This window comes from Lepidochelys kempii, chromosome 8, assembly GCF_965140285.1.
Source record: "Lepidochelys kempii isolate rLepKem1 chromosome 8, rLepKem1.hap1, whole genome shotgun sequence".
NCBI classification, from domain to species: Eukaryota; Metazoa; Chordata; order Testudines; family Cheloniidae; genus Lepidochelys; species Lepidochelys kempii.
Window position 1 is genome coordinate 41315614 of NC_136387.1, and position 19428 is coordinate 41335041.

A 19428-nucleotide genomic window follows, 5' to 3' on the forward strand; every position below is an offset into this window, starting at 1 on the left:
ATTCCCCCATTTGCTTGCAGTGGAGAAAGGATTTGCACAGGGGTCTCCCACCTCTCAGGAGAGGTTTTCTAACCACTGGACTAAGGGCTATTCTGATGGAGGATCCCTCAGTTTCAGCTGTTGTATTCTGGATCAATACCAAATCATTGGAGCAGGGGGACTGGGCCCTGGATTTCCCACCTCCCAGGTCAGTCCCTACCCACCAGGCTTCACAGTCACTCTCTCTCTGGCCCAATGACTCTTGAAGCTGTGACTCAATGTGGGGGGAGGAATAGGAAAGGGATGAGGTTCTGCACACGTGAAAGGAAGTGCTGCAACACACAGCTAAGCAGAGGGACGGCTTAAGTCGTCTCCGGTCCAAGGATTGAGCGAGAGGGGATGAGAGTGGAGGCTGGCAGGTCGGCACTGGAGATGGTAGGTCTAGCACTTTCTTCTACCTGGGGACATGGTTGGCTTCACCTGTGCAGTGTTTAGGAAAGAGTGAGGCAGGCAGAGGAGCTGCTGCTCACAAGGGAGAGCTACAAGCTGGCTCCTTAGCGACAGCCCTCACCCTCCGCCCCAGACACCTCTGAGTGTGGGTACAGGGGACAGTGCCAGGAACAGAGACCCCAAATGGCCCCCAGAGCAAGACCCTGCATGGGCAACAGGGACGATGCCCTGACAGTGCCTCACAGACCTGTGCAGAAGGAAACTCCAGGTGGTGAGGAGGGTTGAGTTATCTCCTATGCTCAACTTTCCAATATTAATTGAAATGAGACCACCCAGCTTCAACCAGCAGAGCCCCACTGCCCAGCCCTGAGCTGTCAGGGGAGCTCCCCCACCCAGCTGCCCAGCCCTGAGCTGTCGGAGAGTCCCCCCTCGCTGCCCAGCCCTGACATACCCAGAGGAGCGCCCCCTCCAGCTCTGAGTGAGCAGAGGATCCCCAGCCCCCACTGCCCAGCCCTGAGCTGCCAAGGAGAGCCCCCCCCCACACCCCCACCCAGCCCTGTTCTGCCAGGGGAGCCCCCAACACCCAGCCCTGAGTAGCCAGAGAGAGCCCCCCCCAGCCCTGCTGCCCGGCCCTGAGCAGCCATGGGAGCTCCCCCGCCCCAGCTCTGAGCTGCCAGGGGAGCCCCCGCTCCATTGCCCAGCCCTAAGCTGACAAGGAGAGCCCCACCCCCACCCACCCACACTGAGCCCTGAGCTGCCAGGGGAGCCCCCACCATCCAGCACTGAATGGCCAGGGAGAGAACCTCCCCTGCACTGCCCAGCCCTGAGTGGCCAGGGAGAGGCCCCCCACCCCACAGCCCAGTCCTGAGCTGATAAGGAGAGCCCCCATCCCCATTGCTGTGCAACTGGGATTTCACTCAGTCACCTGAGCTGGGCTGCTCTCTCTCCCCCAGTAAATCCATGAATATCCCCTGCGCATCAGCTGGAGATCCCAACCTGGGAAGCAGAGCTAAAGGTTAAAAACCGCATGGGGGGCACTCTTCCCCTGCTTTTCCCTTCCCTTCCTTTCTGCCGTCCCTCTAGAACTCCTACATTAATGACTTCACTGAATGCTAGCCAATGGCTCCCTCTGCCCCCCAATTCCAGCCAGGTGGCTGGTACAGCCGGGCTTTGTGGGCATCACTGGGAAGAGCTGGTGCACAGACGGTGGAATAGCAGCAACCCCAGCATGAGGATTGGTTGGGAAAGTGGTGATGGGCTACCATAGACGGCCTCATTCAAAGGCTCCTTGCCAGCCAAAAGACAACATGGAGCCTCTCAGGCCTGGGAGGCTGCTTGGGGAGCCAGCCAGCCAACCCCGGGAAGCTGAGACCTGGATCAGAGGAGCAGCCAACACAACAACCCTTGCCACACCACCACCCTAACTTAACTGGCTCAGACCACACCCCTCCTTTCCCCCAGATCTCTGGGCAAGGCTGGGCTCAGCCCCTGTTGGTAAGATGCCAGAGGGTACATCTGCACTGTGTTTTAAATACACAGCAGTGCGTTTCACAGCCCAGGTCTACAGACTCAGGTTCGCAGAGCTCACACTATGGCCCTACACACAGCTGTGTAGCCATTCGGGCTGATGCTGGATCCCATCCTCTGAAGCCCAGGGAGAGGAGGGTCATGATGATGCAGCTTGCAGCATTTCAGGTTTAGACCCATGGGTAGTTACCATTTTTTCTAATTCTAATATAACTCTATTACACCTGAATATTGCCCTGATTGACTGAGATGCTCAGCTGTTTATCTAATTTATGGACAAAAACTGCCTCCATCCTCTGAGCTGAACTCATGACACTGACCAACAACATCTCACACTCATAGTCATGTTCTCCAGGACGTACATTAACAACCTGTTGTGGAGATGATGTTGCTGAATCAAATCACTTGCCTAAAATTCCAGCTGTTCCTTCTTCCCCTGTGGAGGCTGGCAGCTCTTGCCCTTTGAGATTTTGCATTTTATCTGCATTGTGAATATGAACTAATCAGAGATTGTATCTGTGTCAGCCAGGTGTGTCCAACAGTATCTGTTTCAGCTCAGTGTGTCAAATATGCCTGGACCTGCCTGCTGTGAAGTACTGAAGGGTTTATGGACATGTTTTTCTGACCCCCAGGGCAGCGCTGTAGGACTCTGCTCCAGTCCAAGGGCTTGGGGATGTGACTGGAATATCGCCCGGCTCCTGTGCTTTGCTGCCATTAGCTGGGGTAAGCCTTCCTGCAGCTCTCTGATGGCCTGCCGCTGACCTTGCCAGGGGAGAATTCACAGACGTATCCCTGGGAAAGCCCTGGGAGGGAAGTGGTATTGTTGTGGCACCAACAGTCACACCTGCTCTGCACAGGGACATTTCACTGGCAGGCACATTGAAACAATTTCATTTGGGCCAGAATTCCCATCCTGAAGTGATTATTTAGGGACCTAAATCCTATTCCTCTTAATCCCTTCTTTTGGCCCCTCCTGTATCCCAGAAACCAGTAGAGTCCCTAGAAATTATCTGAGAAACACAGCCCCCTGAGTCTGAGGGAGCCAGGCACTTCCACCCTAGTTACGTTGGAGAGGCCTTCTCGGCCTCCCAAGGCGGCTCACAGTTCCCCAGCCAGGCAGGTGCCGATGAACTCCTCTGCAGAGGCATGGTCCAGGCCAGCTCTCTCCTCTGACTGCATTTAGAATGTCTGGACCCCATTTCCAGCACCGGCACCAGCAGCAGTGCGAGTGTTGGGGCAGACAGAGTGCAAGGGGTTGGCACCTGTCGTGAATTAGAGGGTCTGGTCCAGGGGGGTAAGCCCTTTAGTGTGCCAGACTTCCAAGGACACGCCACGTGACTATTACTGCAGGCCTGGGCCTTCAGATTCCAGCACCCCTATTTCTCACTGTGGCTATCTGCAGCAAATCCAGCCGAGTTTAGACACCTGAGAGAGCTTGTCCCATTTTAGGGAGCAATGCACCCATCAGATTATTTGGCAGCCTTTTCAAAACTAGGTAGCTTTGATTAATTACCTGGAATGCAGCATCAGTGAGTCCTCAGTCAGCATGAGACAGCCAAGCTTCAGAGTCCATATCAGGAGGAGCAATTGTTTTGCCATGCCCTGATTCTCCAGGGTCCTTCTTCACTCTCTCTGACCCTGTCTGTGTGAGTCCATCTGCTCATCGCAGCAACCTCTACAGACAGCCACTTGCCACCTCATCCATTTGTCTCCACATATAGCCTTTTCACTCTGATTCCCTGCAGAGGTTTGGAGGAAGTTAAGCATTAATGGCCCAATACTTGGCTCTTCCATTATCAATTCAGGGTCTCCAATTCCTGTGTGTAGATTCCAGCCAGTTCTTGCTAAGCTGTCTGGTTCCAAGTGTAACCCTTCTGCCCGTCAGAGTTGGCAGCAACAAGGGCCGGGTTTAATATCTAGGGGTTCCATTCCAATAACACAATGCAAACTGGCTCGAGCCCCCACCCAGTGACCTGGGACAAATATATACCACCCCCGCTGGGCGCCTCCAAGAGGCAATACTTCCCCTCTCGCAAGCACATAGTCTGAGTGTAGCAAAAGTCTTTTAATAACAGAGAGAAACAATGTGGCATTATGTTGGGGAAACACCACCAACAGGATTCATAACACAACCCATGAGCAAAAACAACCCCACCCCAGGCAAATTGGGGCATGCCCTTTTCCCTTTGGTTCTTGAGTCCAGCAACCCCAAATCACCCAAAGTCCCAAAAGTCCAATGCCCCAAAAGTCTCTGTCCCTGGTCAGGGCAGCCCCAGAGTTCGAAAGTTTATCGGCGGAGCTTTACCTCCCAATCTGGGTGGAAATGGGACAGGGGTAAGAGGCACCTTACGTGATCTGAAGCTGACCGCCCCATAGCTCCATAGCGGCGCTCCGCTCCGCCAGCCGCCCCACGAACTCCTTCGCTCAGCTGCGCTCCGCTCCGCCAGCCGCCCCACGAACTCCTTCACTCAGCTGCACTCCGCTCCGCCAGCCGCCCCACGAACTCCTTCACTCAGCTCCACGGCCCACAAGCAGCTCCTGCCATCCACACACTGCTCCGCGTCGAACTGCTTCACCAGCCGTCCCGCAAATTGCTCCACAATATATCTTCAGGCTCCCCCACTACTTAACACAACACTCAGTGATTTCAGCTCTTAGGTGAATTCAGCTTATAGTAGGGGAGCCCCAGTGCTGGTGCACTGTCAGCCCAAAGTGAGCTCAGCAGCCTATAACTAGACTTCTAATGAAATCAAAATTAGCTCTGATATTCCACAGTGGAGAGAGGAGGAAGTGCAATCAGCATGTAAGGCCCTCACCAAGGGGCCCATGCCACCAAGTATTAATACTTGTCCCCAGCCTCTCTCCATTCACACAGTTTTGGAACCCATGACCCTTGCCTAGCGAGTGCTACTTAGTTGATGGTGAATCCCTCCATCATAACAAAAGGCCACGTACAGTTCCAAGCACAGTTCCCATAATCAGGGTAATAGCAATTTATTCTTCCTGCCCCAATAACAGAGACACTGGGGATCCCACAGCAGCCAAAGTGACCATTTGGGCAGCTATGGTCTCATTCTAGGCGTGGTGGGTGTGCCTATGCAAATGAGATCGGCCCCTGAAGTTCTTTTCCACAACTTGCCACACCTCACCACCAGATGTCAGGGTGGAGCTCATCCTGACACTGCTTACATCAGGAGAAAAACCCTTTCTGCCCAGTGGGTAACAATACAAAGTGGAGACACGCCGAGGTTTATAACAATTGTACAAAAAGTCCCCACATTTCTCATAGCACCTCTCAGAAAAACTGCTTGACACTGTGACTGTATACAATTGTCTCCTTCCAAGTAGCCCCTCCAGTCATGCCATCTCCGGCTGGCACCCAGAACCCAGTTCAGGCAGCAGCTCCCTGGTGCACAAGATGATTGCTCCACACCTGGCCAGCTTGTGCTTGGAAAGCCCAGCTATCACATCTCCTCCAAGAACAGGTTGCTACTCGCCTCTCCTGTATGGATCCTTCCCTACCTGTTGCAGAGAGAGGAGAGCCCTCCCACTCTCAGCTCTGCTCTCAGGTACACAGGCGCAATCCGCATCAACTGAGTTGCACCTGTGAATTGGAGGCTAGACGTCAGCCCACAGCTCTCCTAGTGGCATTTCCAATGAGGAGATTAGCTGTGAAACATGGCACATGCTGTCGAAACATGGATGTGCTGTGTACATATCCGGGGCCAGTGGCATTAATTTCAATGGAGCAGTGCTGGTTTACACCAGGCACGGAGCTGTCCCAGAGTGGTATCTACAACGCAAGAAACAGGGCAAGGAAGAGAACATTGTTCTTGGGTGAGTTCCTTGGCGCAGGCTGGTCTGTGCTGGGTATCACTTTTGTCTTCTGCCTACTGCCTTGTCATCATTCAGACTGAAAAGTCTTTGATGTCTTTGATGTCTGTTCAGACCTGAGCATAGGGCCTGAGGAACTACTCTGCCTGGACCTCTGCACAAAGCTGACCCCGATCCCAGGCCATTCAGCAGATTTGAAAATGTTCTGTTCACTTTTTAAATAACTGTTCATTCTTGCACTGCCAGGCTTGAGATCAGCACCAGTGCTATCATATCATGAGCAGGGCTAGGGGAAGCTGTGCCCCAGGGGAATCCTGCTGCATTATTTCCAGGGCTGTCAGAGGAAGATCAGAGTGTCACATTGCTGGTTGCTTATCTGAGCCCTTTGTTAGCTCCAAAATAGAAATGGGCACCCACTGCAGAATGGGGGGCCAGGTGTCCTGAGCCCCAGTGCTCCATGGAAATGGGAGTCTTGAGCTCTGGTTCACCCTATTATAGAGAAGAGAGACGGGGAGGAGTTTGATTTTGGGGGGTTGTTTGGGCTTATCTTTACTGTAAAGCATTTGAGGTGCATCCTTCATAACATGGGTGTAATGTTCACCATGCACAACGGGAGTGAAAAGCAGAGTTTGGTGGGTTGGGGAGGCCTCAAACGGCATGAAGATTTTCATCAGATAAAAACCAGATCCCAAACCGAATCCTCAGGACATCTTGTGTCAGCAACACTGTGCTTTAAATCTCCAGGGAGGAGTTCTCTTGTGAGATTTTGAGTCCTTCTTATTCCAACCAGGCCAGAAATACCACAAGAACAGCGCTGAGTACCATGATGCTTTGGCACTTCCACTTTCAGGCCCATCACTAGCAGATATGCAGAGGGCCTCAAGCACCACATGAAAAGTAATAGGAGGGGACAGCTTGCCAAGCTTCCTGAACTCCCAAAGGGCTCTGGCTTTGGCTCTTGTGCAAATAAACCAATCCATCATGTCAGCACTCCCATGGATTCTTATAAAACTTTAATCACAAGTCTGGCTCTTTTTGGCTCATCTAAATGGATGCCAAAGTGCTGGTGGTTTCTGGGAAATCTTTATGCCGCATGAGGCAATGTTAAAAGTGGAGCTAGTTGGGAAGTTTCCATCAAAATGTTTTGTTAAAGGAAAATGCAGATTCAGCAAAATCAAAATTTTCTACAGGAAATTTTTTTGATTTTCCATTGGGGAAATTTTTTTGATTTTCCATTGGGGAAAATCTAAATCAAATCTTTTTGTTTCAGGTCAATTCAACCCATATCAAAATATTTCAGTTTGTTGAACTGAACTGTAACATTTCTTTTCAAAAAAAGAAAAGGAGTACTTGTGGCACCTTAGAGACTAACAAATTTATTTGAGCATAAGCTTTCGTGAGCTACAGCTCATATGCAAGTCAGTTTGCTATTAACCTGCATCTATCTTTGGTGACACGCTGTCTCATGGGAGTTGTAGTTTGGGTGTTTCATGTGCCCATTTTATCCAAAAGTCCAGGCTCCTTGGCCAGACTATATCCCCCATGATCCACTGTTGTCTTCCCTCTGATGGGACACATGGCTGCAGTTGTATCCTGGGAGATACAGACTAGCCAGGGATCATGAGCCAGAACTGCAGAGAAGAGAGGCTGTCTCTCCTAGGCTCTCAATGACCATCCTCTGAGCTCAAGCAGCGCGGAGCAGGAAGCTGCCTTATTTGAAGGCAGAGAGGCAAGAGCCAGACCTGCAGTGAGTGGGGATGGCAGGGTGTGTAGATTGGGAAAAGGAGTCCAGGGGGAAGACTGGGATTGGAGGTTTGCATCAGAGAGAAAAAAACTGGGATTGGGAATCGAGAAGAGGAGAGACTGGAACTGGCTGGGCAAGGAGACTGGGACTGGGATCCAGGGGAGACTGGGATTGCCTCTTCCCCAGAGCAAGTCACTTAAACCAAACATTTCCCAGGTGGCCACTGAATGTGTGTTCCTCACTTTCTTGGTGCTCAAATTGAGACCCTATGGTCTGATTTGCAGAAGTGCTGAGTACTCACTGCTGTAACTGAAGTCAATGGGAACAGTGGTCTGAACATAGAAAGTGCTTTATAATGCTAAATACTCCAGAAAATCAGGTCCTAGGGGTCTCAAATGTAGAGCCCAGCGTGGATACACAATTTATATCTGCAGATGTGAATATCTGTCCGTTTAAAGCGAATAGCCACAGATTTGCAGGACTCTAGTCACAACAAGTGAGACCAGCAGGGCCATAGCCAATGACTGGGCAAGGAACCGCAGCAACGAAAGAAGCAGCATGTTGGACTGCCACTCACAGGAGCCAGCACCCGGCCCTGGCAGCTCCTCCGGCATGGCTGTACCTCCTCCAGCACCCCCCCCCCCACTGGGGCAGGCACTAGACTCACTGGCAGCTGTCTCTGGTCACACTAGTGTGTGCAAGCAGCATCTCCTGACCCAGAACATGTGAGCCTGTCTCACTCGTCGTCACTAGAGCCCTGCAAGTCTGCGGATACCTGCTTTATATCCATGGATATCTGTATCTGTGAATATAAATTGTGTATCTGCACAGGGCTCTACTCAAATGGGACACCCAAAATTACTTTCTGCCTTGATCTCTCTGGTCCAGCTCCTCAAAGATATTTAGGCACCTAACTTGCCATAAAATCAATGGCAGTTAGGTGCGTAAATTCCTTTGAGAACCAGTGCCTATATGCCTTTGTTCCCATCTGTGAAATGGGAATAATACCACACTCTCATCTCCCAGGACTGTTGTGAGTATAAACTCATTGATGTTTGTGAAGCACTCAGATACTGCAATGATGAGCGCTATAGAAAAGCCTTTGGGGAAATGAATAATTCTGTCTTCAGAGCAGGGTTTGTACAGTAAATAAGGCTGGGGCGACGGGGCAGCCACACATTGACCAGCGAGGAGAAAACAAACTATGGAATAGCTGCTCATTCAGTGAGCACCATCCATCCTCTGCACGGAGTGAGGCAGAGGACCTATGGAAAAATAGTATGTTATCATGCCATTAAAGACTATACCATCATGTATACGCACAAGGGGGCTGAACTCAGTTACATGGGCAACCTTAACTGTGGCATTTCCTAACATTTGAGCGCTTGACTTTGCAACCTAAATAATGTTCTTTTAATGGAGTTCTTTTGTGTGTGATATAAGATATAGTCTGGTGTCACCCGTAGATAATCAACCCATAGCTCTGTCACTGACTGTAACACAAGTTTGCCTGTTTTTACCCTTTCCAACAGTGCTCATGACTCAGATGGAGGTGGGAGCCTGGACCTACCATTATGGTGACAAATCTGATTACTCATGGGAGGTGGCCAGAAACTTTTGCAGGTCATTCTACACTGACCTCGTAGCAATCCAGAACCAGAGGGAAATTGCTTATCTCAACAGTGTCTTACCTCACCATAGCACATACTACTGGATTGGGATACGAAAGATAAACAAGGTCTGGACCTGGGTTGGTACCAGCAAGGCCTTGACGAAGGAAGCTGAGAACTGGGCGAGCAGGGAACCCAACAATAAAGGGAGGAACCAAGACTGTGTGGAGATGTACATAAAGCGGAAAGAGGATGCTGGAAAATGGAACGATGAGCGCTGCCAAAAGAAAAAGAGGGCGCTGTGTTACCAAGGTAATCACCCCACCGCTGTCATTCTCGGTGTAAGTGTGTGTGTCTGTCTAACATGTGTAGGACTGGGGAGAGTTGCTGGATTAACAGCTCTGGAGAATTACGTCCTTAATTGTTCACAGAAGGGTGTCAATGGGCTGGCCACCTCCCATGCCCTCTCGTGGTCTGAGCTTGCTCAGCAAGCCACTCTTGTCTTGCTTGGCTGGAGTCTTTCCTTACTTCTTGGAGTCTGTTCTCCCTGGCTCTCAGCCTTCTTCAGCCCTTTGGCTCAGGCTTCCTTCCAAGCCCAAACCCTGCCCCCAGTGAAGGGTTTCCTACAGAAGCCTCCTGGCTTGTCTCTCCCTGAGCATCCCCCTTCTCTGAAGGTTCCTGCCACTTGTCCAGGGACATCAGCTGACCCCCGCTCAGCTGTGCCTACCTAGTAACTAGGGTTGGCTGGCCCCAGGCCTCTAGCCCTTAAAAGGCCAGACACACTGTTACAAAGAGGCACTGTCTGGGCAGAGGAACTTAACCCACCCACCCAGCTAGAGTGCCTCAACCCTGATCTGCAGGGTCAGTCGATCTCCATAGCCCACTGAGTTCTGACTTCTCTATGGAGACAGCTACCAAGGGCCTGGTTAATGCTAGCTGGTGTTAGGCATTAGTGATATTGTCCCATGGCCAGCAGCACAGGCCTGCACCCACTTTGCATGTTAGCTGCTGTGAGCAACACCTGTGCCTGGGAGCACTCACTGCTGTGGTGCTCTCTGTGTCTCGCTGGTTCCTTTGGTTAGGAAGTTAAAGTCCTGCCTTCCAAGTTCTCCCCCACAAATGGTCCACACAGACGGGAGCCGAACCTGTGCTCTGAATGAGTCTTGCTTTGATCCCTACATTCTTCTCATCACAAAGTCCCATTGTAAATTGACATGCCAGACACTTAGCCCCATAAGCACCTCTTCTGAGCTTTTGGGAGATGCAGTGCAGCCTCCTTGCCAAAGAGTTACTACCCTCTTCAGAGTGCAATCAGTGTGGGGGGAGGCAGGGAGGTTAAAGCACTGCCTGATAGCTAAACATGGCATATGCTGGCCTCTGATCAATGCATGAGTGTTTCCCCTGCAGGACCAGCATGCAACACTCCATCTCAATCCAGAGGGCAGCCTACCCATCCAGGTCAGCGCTGTCCACAGGCAGCACCTCTAGGTCCAAAAGCAGTGTGACAATCTGTGCAAAGCAGCCACTGCCTCCAAGCTTCTGGCAAGGTGCCAATGCCACCTGGCTGGGCAAAGCTTGGGTGTCCTGGATGTTATCTAGGCCCCATGTGCTCTTGCAGGTCCTGAGCCAAGGCCTTTGAAGACAGGGGTTTTTTTCCATGGCTTTAACAGGCTCTGAAAGAATCCCGCAATGAAGAAATGCAGCAGGGATGGAGTGCAGGATCCAGGCAGTGGGGTGGGTTATTTGTCTCTAAGGAGTTGTTAGGGTAGATTCTAACCCAGCTGTATCTCTGCAGCGTCTTGCCAGAGTTCCTCCTGCAGCCAGCGTGGTGATTGCATAGAGACCATCGGGAACTATACCTGTGATTGCTACCCTGGTTTCTACGGGCCTGAGTGTGAACACGGTGAGGACAGTCGAACAGGGACATTAGGGGAGGGAGCCCTGCTGCAGGGACTGCTACTGTCACTGCATTTACTTTCTGGAGGGTCTCCCCAGAGACGTCCTCTGGGATGATGGCCTGGACACCCATCAGTGCTGCTCCTAGATTCACCAAAGAGGGGAGCTAGCCCAGCCAGAGGAAAGGCCTTTGCTATTGCTCCAGAGTGGGGTGGGGTTGTAGCCTCCCAAGGGCCTGACTGCTTGAAATCCCACCCCCCCTGCCTCCCAGTTGCTCATGCTGCTGTATGTCCTTTTAGTTGTGAGGTGCAAAAACCTTGACCCTGGGCCTGACTGCAGTCATCCCCTGGGGGAATATAGCTACAACTCCACATGCAAGTTCCAGTGCCAGGAGGGGTTTGAACTGCAAGGGCTGGACATGCTGCAGTGCTTGGAGTCGGGGAACTGGACAGCAGAGGCTCCGGAGTGTGCAGGTGGGTGCCAGCAGCTGCTCCTGCCTCCTCCCCACTGATTGTACAAGGGGTTCTCAGAGCCTATGTGGGGAGCAACCCAGATCCACTGATGCTGATTGGAAGTTGGGCACCTCGCCCCTTTGAACAGCCCCAGCCTTAGCATTTAATACCTTTGGCTTCTCATGCGGTGTTTGCAACCAGTGGTTGGCCTGGAGCCCTCACTAATCTTTCTGTCTCTCTGGGGTTTATATCACACTCATCTCCATGTTATCTGTGCCTTTACCAGCTCTACATGTACAAGTATCATCTCTGGCTGGTTTCCCCATCTTTCCATGGTGGTTTGTTTTTAACTGTAAAATGTAGTCGAGCTCCAGCTGAATGTAACTGATTTGATGTATTCAGCTTGGGAAGCTCAACAACAATCACAGGGACCACCCGAGTTTGCAGGCTGGATGAGGGTTGTCCACCGCCACACCTGTCAAACTTCAACAGTGTGTCCAAAGAGTCCCATACAGATATTGTAGGGCAGGGTGCATGGACTGGCCATTGGAGGGGGATCTCATACTCGAGTGATGTGGAGGAGAAATCCACTCTTTGTTGCATTATACCATGTTAGGGATACTCAACATGCATGAAGTCACAGGGCTTAGAGATGGGGGGAGACCAGCCAGCCCATCACGCTCACCCCCTGGCTGGAGGCATTGCAGCGGGAGTGAAGGAGTGACACAGGCTTCCATTAGTGGTGTCACCTGTGCTGTGTTTAGAGGCAAAATCCTTCTCTGCTTGCACTTGATATTCCCCTGTATCTGCTCAGATCAATTCTGGGCAGGGGCAGCAGGTCTGTATAATTTTTGGTGGTGCCCAGAGCAGGTCCAAGTCCCTCACCCCCACACCTGCCTTGTAAGCTGATATATATTTTTTAAAATAATGTAAAAATGCGAGGGCTCTTGGGTGGCGCTGGGGATGAGGGGTGTGGGGTGTGGGGTGTGGGAGGGGCTCAGGCAGAGGGTTGGGGTGCAGGGGTGAGGGCTGTGGGGTGGGGCCGGGAATGAGGGGTTCATGAGGCAGGAGGGGGCTCAAGTCTAGGACAGAAGGTTAGGGTGCAGGGGGATGAGGGCTCTGGCTGGGGCTGGGGATGACAGGTTTGAGGTGTGGGAGGGGCTCAGGGCTAGGGCAGAGGGTTGGGGTGCAGGGGGGGTGAGGGCTCTGGCTGGGAGTGCGGGCTCTGGGGTGGGGCGGGGCTGGGGAGTTTGGGGTGCAGGCAGGCTGCCCTGGGGCTGGGGCCAGAGAGGAGGACTCCCCCCCAGCCCTCTCCCTGCCAGCAGCAGTGAGCTCCAGGGCAGGGGCCCCCTGGCAGCACACTTACCTTGCACCACTGTCACTGCACGTGCTCCTAGGGCCCCTCTCAGGTCCAGGAAGCCCCCTTGGCTCCCCTGTGGTGCGTGCCAGAGGGGGGCTGCCATCACATGTGTACCTCCTCCCCTTCTGCCCTTCACTGTAGCCTCACTGGGGGTGGGGGATGGGACTGCCCCTTGCCCAGCATGGGGCAGGAGTGGTGACTGCGGATGTGGGGGTCCCCTAAGCTGGTGGAGAGGCCTCCCAGAAAAGGGAAGGGTCCGAGGCAGAAGGGCAGGGTCGGGGTCAGTCTGCCCTGGCACTAGTGGATGGGGGCACTAGGACCCTGCAGCAGCAGTTGATGCCAGGAGCCAGCAGAGCAGAGCACAGCATGGAGCTGCAGGGGGCAGCCACTGGCTTGGCAGGGATATTCTGGGGCCCGGGGGAGGTGCACGGGGCCAGCAAGTGTGGACCAGGGGACACTCAGGGGAGGCGCACAGTGGCGGCAGGCGGGGCTCAGGGAGAGACCCAGCCCCAAACATTGGTGGATCCAGGCCCCCAGGCCCTGAATATCACTGGAGCCAGGGCACCATGGGCCCATATGACTGGCCGCCCCTGGTTCTGGGAGGGCATTCTACACAAAGGGGTGATTCAGAAGAAAGCATGAAGATGCTTGTGGGAGCCAGCTAACCAGAGGCAGAGGCTGGCAGCGTGGGTAGAGCAGAGGGCCTGAGGGTGGAAACATGATAAAAACCAAGATCAGATAAGTAGGGAGAGGCAGAGTTGGGCAGGAACAGATATGTTTGGGGTGTAACCAGCTAACCCTCCCTCACATCCTCAGCTAGCCCTGTGCATAGCAGCCTGAGCATGGTAAACAACAGTCCCTTACAACTGGGGCTAGCAAAAATTGTTTTGCAGGGCTACTCAAATGCTAAGGCTGGCTTTGAAGTGCAGCTGTCAAAGAAATACTAGCAGATGCCACACATAGCCAGTCTGACTTAGAGGACTAGGAACTGATCGAGGAGTGACTACAGACCTCAGCCTTGACAAGCTTAATTCTAGTAGTGAATGGTCTGCAGCAGATATCCCCACACACTGGAGCTGCACTGTGCATTTCCTAGACCCTGCCCATGACTGTGGCCTCTGCAGCATGTTCTAACTGCTTGAAACCTCCCCTGCTCTAGAGTGAGTCCAGCAAGAGTCATGGGCTTTGTGAAGGTATCAGTAAGAACAGGAGCGGTCCAAAGCCTTAAGCCAAAGAGTCTGATGGATGATTTGCAACCAGAAAGGCCCCTCTGAACCCCTGTGTTTCCTGGGTTTCTGCTGCTGCAGACATTCACAATAGTCATAGTGTTTGGATTTAAAAGTACAAGCCATCATTGATGGGGCAGCCAGCTTTTCCAGGGGAGAAAGCAGCACCCTTGAGCTGGTAGGAGGGTTCCTACTGGCAGGCGGGGAGCCTAGTGGGACATGGGCAGGTAATGGAGGATTTGGCAACTGTGAGGTTATGGATGTGTATCTTATCCCACCCACCTCATTCGTGGAACTGAATGAGCTGCCCCTGCTGGCTACCTGGAACGCTACAATAGTTTGTCATGTTCCTTGGTGCTGTCATTAAGTAGCCCTTTCTATGCACTTTGTTTCTTTAATGTGACAGTAGAGTAATTCCTACCTCTGAAAGACTGGCAGGGTAACAGACAGACTATTGCTAGGTCCAGAACATTTCATCAGACCAAAACAAGTCATGCTAGGAAAGGAGCAGGTCTCTGACACAGGAGTGGGATGTCTATAAACAGAGCCCTAATAGGAAAGAGTAAATAATTCTATTGACTAAATAATCACATTTGATAAGACACATTTTGGCCCCGATCATGAAGAGCTCTCAACTGTGGGCAATTGGAATAAGTGAGCCCTGAATGTGTCTTGTTCAACCTGATCATTTAAATGATAATAAACACCTACTTCTGGTCTTCCCATCAGTAGCTCTCAAAGCTCTTTACAAAGCAGGTCAGTATCAATATCCCCATTCTACAGATGGGGGAAACAGAAAGAGAGTGGAAATGGCTCACCTAAGGTCACCTTCTGGGCCAGCAGCAGAACCCAGGTCTCTCCTGCAGAAGTAGGCCACACTGTCCCTTTTCTAAGGGGGCTCTTGAATATTTTATAGCTACATCTGTCCACAGCTGAATTCTTCTTTTTCTCTAGCTTGGCTTAAATGTTATATTTTGCATGGATTAAATTTATTCATTAATTGCACCCCTTGAAGTTTCTAACGATGCAGTTCCTTTAGGTGTTGCAGTTCAGTACTTTTACTCCAAGAATGCAATAAAAGATCATATCAAATGATTGCAAGTTACAGGGTGCATTGTGTAAGGTGCACAGTGACTGATACCTGGGCTCAGCGGCAGGACACTATGCATTACTTTCTGCAGGATTGGATGGCGGGTAGTCAGCATGGCAAGGGCACTGCAGGAACACATCTTTCACCCTGCATCTTACATTGAAATTATGTTCATGGACTCCATATACAGAGCAATACATGGTACTAAAAGATGCTCTGAGTGTCTAGCTAAGACTGTGATATTATTATTGTTTTATAAGAGAAGCAGTATGTGATCACATAACTGAAAACTGTACCGCAATATACAATCAAAAAGGAGCCGACTTGTCTAAGTTGTGCTTGCAGGTGTAACATCAGCATTTCTTGACTTCTGAGCACCTGGTGGTGCAAATTCAGTGTCCCGATAGCATCATTTTGGGGATGGAATTTCCCAAGTTGTTGTTTTAAAGAACAAAGTAATTGCACAGTCTGGAACTCTTTGGCTGGTACCTACAGGAAGCCCTGCACTGAGCACCATTCATGCTCAGTGAGACGACACCTCCTGAGGAGTCTTGCATTGCCGAATGAGCACTCAACTCGATGAGACAAGAACCTGCCTTGCTGAGTGTGCCCTATGATGAAGTGGGGATTTTCCCTTGTTATGTTGTATGTGAGCCTATGTGAGTCTTACTGTTGAGCCTATGTGAGTTTTACTGTTTTGCATGAATACGGTGTGTGCCTCAGTTTCCCTGTGTGCTGCACCAATACCTCGGTGGTGGGAATAGGAGTGTGTGACTTTGGCTGAGATCCTCTGGGGCAGTTGAGGCTCCTCCAGCTGTCTGCACGTATGCTATGTCCGGTCCCCTTTGTAACCTTAGACCCAGGAGGGGGATGCGACCAGGTGATGACCAGGTGACTCTTTGCCTTGGAAGCGAGACAAAGACGGGGAAGAGACGCAAAGGGGGTGTCTGAGGTCAGGTCACTGGAAGCTGGCAGTCTGCTTGGGGGGATTGGAAGAAGGGGAATCCAGGGCATCTGGCCTAGGACTCCCCAAGTTGGACTTGGCTGAAAGTCACTGTTTTCTGTCCTAACAAGTTCTGTTCCATGCTGTGTTCCTGTCAATTAATAAACCTTCTGTTTTAATGGGTGACTGAAAGTGGACTTGGGGTGCAGGGCCCTTTGGCTTCCCCAGGAGCCTTGCCAAGGTGGACTCGCTGCAGGAAGCATGCGGTAAGGAAGGGGATGCTGAATGTTCCGAGGTCAGACCCAGGAAGGTCAAAGCTGTGTAAGCTTCTTGCCCTGGTGACAGTATGTCAGAGAGAGGAGGCATGCTCCCCCAGACTTCTGACCGGCCTCATATGGAGTAGTTCCAGAGCATGGCTCAGTGACTCTGTGACATGCCCCGATCCCTGTTAGAGCTCCTCATTCAACATGGCACTGAATTTTTGTTTTATACTGGGAAAAATGTATTTCTTCACATGTCTCATAATCAAAACTTAGTTTTGGCTTAATCTTTCCCAAAAATTTCACCTTTGCACAGATAAGCAATAACCCAATAAGCAAAAATGTTGGAAAAGTTGAGCAACTGAAAAACCAGGGGTTAGAATGGAAACATTTAGGCATCGTTAATTGTAGGTATCCCTGTTATGACTATTATCAGTTTGCCTCCCAGTCAGACCTAAAGGCTCCAGTTGGGACTCTGTCACGTTGGACACTTGTAGAATAGAAGATGGCCCCTCCCCTGAAAAGCTGACAGTCAGAAAGACACAGTGATACAGGCAAACTAGAAATAAGCACATGTCAAAAGAGCAGAGGGGGTGAGGAGTAGGAACTTCCTGTGCATGAAGCAGTGAGTGACTACAGCTGAGTGACTGAGTGCAGCTCCCAGCAGTGTTGGGGCTGTGAGGCCGTTGCCCTGGGTGTGGGTGACATCATTGTCCATGCGGCTGCTGATGCATCAGGATTAGCTCAGGGTTCATGGCAACTGTGACAAGCATGGGGCTAACCCAGAATGCTTCAGGCTCCACGCATAGAACTGGGTGCAAGCTCCTGGGGTGGGATTGAAAGAATGAAGGCAGTGAGTTTATCCCTGTGACCCCCGTTGCCAATGCTTGGAAGCCAGGAGCCAGCACTTATCCAATCAGAGGGAACGGTTGGTTACCATGGTCCAAGTGGGTGGCAATGGAAGCCAGGCCTGCAAAGGGGTTGCTGGCAGGCCACTCTACTGGTAATTTAGGGAAACATTATTATAACTGCTCCCCACTATCGTGGCTTTACCTGGTGGTTGCCCTCACAGGTAACTGAGCCTCTCCGATTGTCTGTGACAGGTGACTTTGGGGAGGAGGGCTGGAGCGCTGGATTCTTGCAATTCCAGAGGGTTACACAGCTCTGCAAAAGCAACTCAATCCTGATCCACATCCTGCCTCACTCCCTGCTATTCTGCTCTTGGGTATCTCCCAATTCCAGCTCTGCTAACACATCTCAGTCCAACTTGTGCATCATCTCCCACTAGTCAAGCTGTGTGGCCATACAGTGTTCTGTAGCAACTACTGGTATTCAAGGCTCAGGCCTTGACATAGAATCACAGAATTTACATCAACCACTGGTATTCCTGTCCTCCCCTCCAACCCCCCGAACTGTGCCAATACAGCTCCCACAAAACAAACAGCTCTCATGAAGTTGGCTCAATTACGGTCCCTCTTTTGCCCCCCACCATGACACCATCCCTGAACCTGGCTCTTCCACTTCCATGGGGGTGGGGGGAGGAAAGAGAAGGGGCTGCTGCGAGGGCTGAGAACTGGGTGCAGAGGACCCCACCAAGAGCGAGAGGGGGTGCTTACATTGATTGTCCTTACTTTGCTTGTATTCTGACTGTCTGCAGCTGTCAAGTGCCCAGCGCTGGCCACGCCAGGCAGGGGCGGATTAAACTGCACTCACTGGCATGGAGACTTCACATATAACTCCACCTGTGCCTTCTCCTGTGAGACGGGGTTTGTGCGGAATGGATCTGAGACGCTGGAGTGCACGGCCCTGGGACAATGGACAGGGCTTCCCCCGCTCTGTGAAGGTAGAGACACACTGTTAACTGTGGGGTGTCCAGAGAATACACGGTGGAGCTGCTGTGATACAAGATGTCCTTTCCATCTTGTATCACAGGAGCCCAGATCTCTGCCCATTCTGGGGAGGAGAGCTATTGTGTATGATGGCTTGGGAGCCAGGGGACTAGATCCTTTGATATGGGGCACACATGCAATGCAACGCTGTACAGAGAGAAAGTTATGTAACAGGGAAAAAATGGACCTTGGTCGCCATTGCCCTGCCCCTTGGGCAGCCATTTACACCTGTGCCAAGTGGATGCCCCACAACCCCTGGCACTACTGTCCCATGGCTCCTCTTCCTGTCATCTTCCCCCAAACACAACCAGACACCTGCCTCCTGGCACCCACCAACCTGGCTATTCAGTAACTATCAGTCCCTGCCGCTGGCACCCCCCATCCAGACAACTTGCCCCTCTAGCACTACGCCCCCGGCATCTAGCCATTCAACTCATGATGACACCTCATCCCCCTGGGGCATTAACACTCCAGCAACCTCATTCCAAACAGCATTGTTCCACCCAGTGACAAGAGACGCCACCCCCAGGATCTGAAACCCGCAGCAATGCATCACTTAACACATAGCAATGTAGGGCTGGAAGGGACCTCAAAAGGTCTTCAAGTCCAGCCCCCTACACTGAGCCAGGACCTAGTAAACCTAGACCACCCCAACAGGTGTTTGTCCAACCTATTCTTTAAAACCTCCAGTGACGGGGATTCCACAAACTCCCTTGGTAACCTGTTTCAGAGTTTAACTATCCTTATTGTTAGAAATTTTTTCCTAATATCTGACCTAAATTGCTATTGCTGCAGATTAAGCCCATTACTTCTTTTCCTATCTTCAGTGGACATGGAGAACAATTGATCACCGTCTTCTTTATAACAACCCTTAAACACACTTGAAGACCATTATCAGATATCCCCTCTTCTTTTCTCAAGACTAAATATGCACGGGTTTTTTTTAATCCTTTCTCAGAGGCCAGATTTTCTAAACATTTGATCATTTTTATTGCTTTTCTCTGGACTCTCTCCAGCTTGTCCACATCTTTCTTAAAGTGTGGCACCCAGAACTGGACACAGTACTCCTGCTGAGGCCCCACCAGTGCAGAGTAGAGCGGGACAATTACCTCCCATGTCTTACATAAAACACACCTGTTAGTACACCCCAGAATGATATTAGCCTTTT

The 19428-nt window shown here is 51.4% G+C and overlaps 1 protein-coding gene across 3 annotated transcripts in view; it reads left to right on the top strand.

Moving 5' to 3' along the window:
- Positions 1-316: 316 nt before the first annotated feature.
- The window catches only part of LOC140915817 (P-selectin), a 45626-nt gene continuing 26514 nt past the window's right edge, over positions 317-19428 (top strand). For all 3 annotated transcript variants that reach the window (XM_073356205.2, XM_073356206.2, XM_073356207.2), the window contains exons 1-6: positions 317-414; positions 2589-2679; positions 9067-9456; positions 10940-11047; positions 11340-11513; positions 18029-18214. In XM_073356205.2, coding sequence (XP_073212306.2) covers positions 379-414; positions 2589-2679; positions 9067-9456; positions 10940-11047; positions 11340-11513; positions 18029-18214 — 985 coding nt within the window. In that variant the 5' untranslated portion in view covers positions 317-378. The remainder of the gene's footprint in view (positions 415-2588; positions 2680-9066; positions 9457-10939; positions 11048-11339; positions 11514-18028; positions 18215-19428) is intronic.